The following is a 4,847-nucleotide window of genomic DNA, read 5'->3' on the forward strand; positions in this document are numbered from 1 at the left end:
TTCATGTACAAACACAAACAGGGAGGGTTGCGATAAGTGTCCTAAAAGAATGTTTGTTCCAGTAGAACCAGTTAAAAAATGATTTTGTACTTTCCTCACGTGTCATGTTCTGGTAAGTTACACGGATGCCACAGTTACTGTGAGGAACTTTGACTATTAATTAAACTGTCTCAATTTAATACAGATGCTTCTATATGACCTTCAAAAGTAAACAAGACCATCAGCGAGAAAACGGCTATTTCTATATAGTTCTCATTAATGCTTGTCGGCGGTGCCACTCAGATCCACTGCAGCCTTTCGACCTGCAGTCGGAGCTCCGGTGAGAGGAGAGCAGCAGCGGCTCTTCCTCCAGCCAGGAGCAGAGGTTCGCCTTGCTGCTCCGCCAGAGCCCGCTGGCAGCAAACACAGAGCACCACGCTGCAGCGGGCCCAGGCCATGTTGCTGGGCCCGCTGGAGGATAGGGAGGCATGAGAGATCCAGGACTGCGCAGAATCAGAATGGTTTATTGCCTAGTAAGTTACACATACAAGGAATCTGACCAGGTGAATGGTGCACAACAATAAACATTAAACACAATGCAAAGGCACACTGTCAGACCCTACTCCAGTTAAATGAGAGCTTTTCTAAAGTGCATCTGGTGCTTGAAAACACTGCTGCTTTGTCTGCAGGGACGTCAAGATCAACACAAAATTAGAGTTCATCACAGCAGCTTCAAGGACTTTTTGTCCATGATGTTTCCAACAAGGGATTTGTTTTGAGACGTTGTTTTTTTAACCCTCTTTTACCCAACATGGGTGAGATGTGCTTGAAGTGTTTAGAAATTATTTATATTTTTAACATTTACATTTCCATGACAACTGGGCAAACTCTTTCTGCAAATACAGAACATGTGAAAAGAATGAAAGCTCCAGAACAGCTGCTACTAAATGGACCTTGAGGTGAGATTGCTTTAACAACTACTTTTCCAACGCTCAAGAATTAACTTTGAAATCCATTTTAGTGACCCAAAATAATTTAAAATGATGTTACACAGGTTTTAGCAGCAAATGTATCAAGAATGTCACAGCTCAATTTGAACTTAATGAGGTAATTTATGAGATACAGATTAAAGAGAGAATCACCAACTGGTTTAGGTCGGTGAATCACAATGAATGCCTTTCCCGTAAGTGCGATGCAAACTAACTTCCTGAACTGAAACTTCAAGTTGATTTTCTCTTCCTGGTTCAAATTCTAATTGTGCGCCTGCTATTGTTCAGCTGTCAGATGATGTCTAGTAGGAATGTTAGGGGATGTGTGTGCGTGCGTTGTGAGGGACGGACACATATATATAAGTGAGTGCCAGTTTCTCAGTGTCATCTCATCCTCTGCTCAGGACTTAAGCTGTTTTCAGGAGATCTAGACTTCAGGTGAGTTTCAACATCTGTATCTGCACGTTTTAACTGTGACGTTTATTAGCATTTTCATGTCGAAAGAATTATTGAAATTATAGGATGATAATGATGATGATGAATTGGTTTCTGATTCCAGTGTTGTCTCCGGACGTCTTCACACACCAGAATGTTTTCCTTCCTGATCGTCACTGTGCTCTTCGCCAGCTGCCTGGCTGGTAAGGTTTCAACCCATCTTCAGTCTTTTTATGCCAATTTCATACTTTTTACACAAACATCTCTGTAGCTTCTAATAAGATCTTTGTATATTAACAGTTCAGTCAGGTTGAGTCAAAGAGCAGTAGCTTCCTCTTGTCCATCACTTAATATCTTTGTTTTAATTCTCCAGCTCCCATGAGTTCCTACTCCTACTCTCCTTCTGTTGGAGGAGGTGCTGGCACTTCTTTCTCCACAGCAGGAGGAAACGGAAACATCCGAGCGATCAGAGTCTGGGAGATTAGTAGCGCTTACATCACTGGGTCAGTCTGTCTTCCCTCTTGTCCAGATGTGTTAAGGACTGTAAATAAATGATTAAGGGGGTGAAGGGGTCAAAAAAGAGGGAGTGTTATGTATTTTCTGTTTGAGCTGAAGGGAGGGTGGTCTGAATTTTTTTTCTCAGAGCAGGCATGTGTCATTTATTAATTGTTCTGCATTAGATTTATATCTTATTTCAGCTAGACCAGAGCCTGTAACTGACAGTGACAGGAGCTGCTCAGTTATAGCTCTTGATCAAAAGCACAGTAGCTGTAGCATTTGGTTAACAATCTATTCTATGTTCCTTATATTATCTGTGTTTAATTAATTTGGGGTTATATTGTGAAAATGAATTAATAACAAGTTAATGAAATACTATTTTGAATAATTTATTCACCCTACATTGCTATGATTAAATAAGTTGTACTAATTTAATCTTATTAGGGCCCGAGCACCGACAACGTCGGGCCGCGAGGTCCCTGTTGAAACTGTATTATTATTATTATTATTATTATTATTTTTCTCTTGAATGAAACACGTTTTAGGAGGCTTTATCATGTCCCCAACCTCCACTTATTTGGCAAGCATATCAGGACTGCAGGAAAATTTGATATTTTATGGGTCCCATGCTCGAGCATGACAAAATTGCTCGCTAGCGCCCCCTAGAAGTTGGAAAGGCAAGCCCCCTATGTGTCCAAATGACTTCAAATGTTACGGACATGAGCAACTGAATGAGTTCTACAAAAAATCCTCTTGGGACCCTAAGCTCCGCCTACCAATTATTACCACCTATTTGACATTTACATGATGTGGTCTGCACTTGATGTAGAGCAACATTATGTATGTTTGTACGTGTTTTCTAGCACCACATAGTGGATAGAGTAAGTGGTGTAATATTTGCACGAAATAATTTCCAGCATCACACAGTCCACACTGGAAAAATACGTTGAACTCCGGGACACGTTGTCCGATGGTCAAAGACATTCCCGCCCGTGAAGGTGCGAGGGCCCGTACATCGCTGCTTGCAGCTTTAATATTGCTGTATTATTATTGTTAGTTGGAAGGGTGATGCAGCTTTCTCTTCTTAGTCAAAGGGAGGGTCTATTGAAATTATTTTTTTCAAATGCTGGAGACGGTCTTGCTCTTTTGAAAAGGGAATCATATGTCTCAGCCTCTTTTTACCCAATAACCTGCTCTTTAAACATTTGCTCTATTTGTCAACTCGTTGTACGAAGATCCAGCTACATTATGACTGTGCATAATTTGTTTCTACCTGATCATGTCCTCTTCTGTATATAATCCGTGTGTTCCCTCTCTCTTGTGTCTGACCTTGCAGTATCCAGGTGCGCAACGGTGCCATTTGGGGTAAAAGAGTTGGTCGCGTAGTAGGCTCTGCACAAGAGCTGATCCTCTTTGATGGAGAGACCATTGTTCAGGTCAGAGAGTCACCGATACAAAAATATTAGTTTAGTCTGAACAGAGATAAGACAACCTCGGTAAAGAAACTTTACATTCATAGATATTTTAATGTCTTTATTATCATACACATTTTTTCATTATTCCGGTCCAAGGAATATTACTGAGTAGCATTTATTACATATTGGATATATTTTATAATATTTATATTACACTATATCCATTCATGATTATGTAATATATATCATTTTTTTACTCATCGAGGTCTAACCATATGTACCAACTGTGTTAATGAGATCTCACTGTCATGTTTCAGGTCTCTGGAAAATACCACAGCGTCTACATCTATCAGATATATTTCGTGACCTCCAGAGGGCGCACTCTGGTCGCCGGCCAGCCAACAACTGTAATTATCTTCTATCCTTTGTGTTTGTTACAATTATCAATACTAATACTCATGGTCATGTGTTAACTTTTAACTTTTGATGCTTTGTTACAGAACTCCTTTAACTTCTACCCAGCAAACCCGAAAGCAGAGCTCAAACTGCTCAGTGGCCGCTTCAATCATGCAGGAATTACTTCATTGGGTGCTCACTGGGACGTCATGGATCGAAACCAAACCACCTACGCCTGATGAACAGCAATTAATAATCCAATACTGATTAATAATCATTGTGGGAGAAGTCAACCAATATTTATATGAAGAAATTATTTAATCTATCGTGCTACATGTATTAACATATAAAGGTAATATTATACCAGAATGGTTTATTAACTAAACAAAAACAACAGAATAACTGGTGATTGTTAAAGATCAACTACTGAATACCAAATGTATGTTGAGAAATGCTAACAGTACAAGATAAATGACTGTGATTATTATTTCTGTGGGTCTTTAGTGGTGAGAAAAATGTTTTGTCCAAGCTATATTAAATGATGTGGCAACATACTCCTGTATTTCATGTAAGACACAAATTAAAATAAAATTAAAACCTTAAAATAACAGAAAACCTGATCTATGTACTAACGAAAAAGAAAAAACTATGAAACATATTTAGGGTAAATCATTTTAAATAAGCAGAATCTGGTTGTCTGTCAAACAAAGTATACTCAATGTCTCCTTTTTTTTGTCCTATTTTTTGTTTTTAACCTCACACGAGGGAACTTAAATGTACTGAAATGTACAAAAAATAAAAAGTCACTGGTAGCATCATTGTAGACAGATGACTGCTCATTCATGTGTGTGACACTACAGTACATGCAACCTCAAGCATACAACAGCAAACATGCTGAAAATATTCATTGTCATTGTGCTATTTAGCTCAGAATCCACTGTTATTTTGACTACCTCCCTCTGGAACTCACTCCCCATACACGTCCGAGACTGTACTGACCTTTCCATATTCAAATCCCAAATCGAAACCCACCTGTTCAAAACTGCTTTTAATGTGTGACCATTTTTGTGTTTTTTTGTTTTTAGTTTATAGCTTTTATATATGATGATTTTAATGTAAAGTGTCTTTGAGTACT

General features: G+C 38.8%; 1 protein-coding gene across 1 annotated transcript; it reads left to right on the top strand.

The window, feature by feature from the left end:
* The first annotated feature begins 1,336 nt into the window (after positions 1-1,336).
* LOC306699564 (zymogen granule membrane protein 16-like) lies at positions 1,337-4,530 on the top strand. The gene is made up of 6 exons (XM_079164204.1): positions 1,337-1,406; positions 1,528-1,606; positions 1,777-1,906; positions 3,238-3,337; positions 3,634-3,723; positions 3,817-4,530. The coding sequence occupies exons 2-6, from the start codon at positions 1,558-1,560 to the stop codon at positions 3,949-3,951; spliced, it is 504 nt and encodes a 167-aa protein (XP_079020330.1). The 5' UTR covers positions 1,337-1,406; positions 1,528-1,557; the 3' UTR covers positions 3,952-4,530.
* The last annotated feature ends 317 nt before the right edge of the window (positions 4,531-4,847 follow it).

This window comes from Pholis gunnellus, assembly GCF_910591455.1.
Source record: "Pholis gunnellus genome assembly, chromosome: 8".
Taxonomy (NCBI): domain Eukaryota; kingdom Metazoa; phylum Chordata; class Actinopteri; order Perciformes; family Pholidae; genus Pholis; species Pholis gunnellus.

Bases quoted from the DNA above. Each gene is read 5' to 3' on its own strand.
- LOC306699564 (XM_079164204.1), top strand. From the start codon at position 1,558: ATGTTTTCCTTCCTGATCGTCACTGTGCTCTTCGCCAGCTGCCTGGCT. The intron at 1,607-1,776 runs GTAAGGTTTCAA...TTAATTCTCCAG, and splicing joins CTTCGCCAGCTGCCTGGCTG to CTCCCATGAGTTCCTACTCC. The intron at 3,724-3,816 runs GTAATTATCTTC...GCTTTGTTACAG, and splicing joins TCGCCGGCCAGCCAACAACT to AACTCCTTTAACTTCTACCC.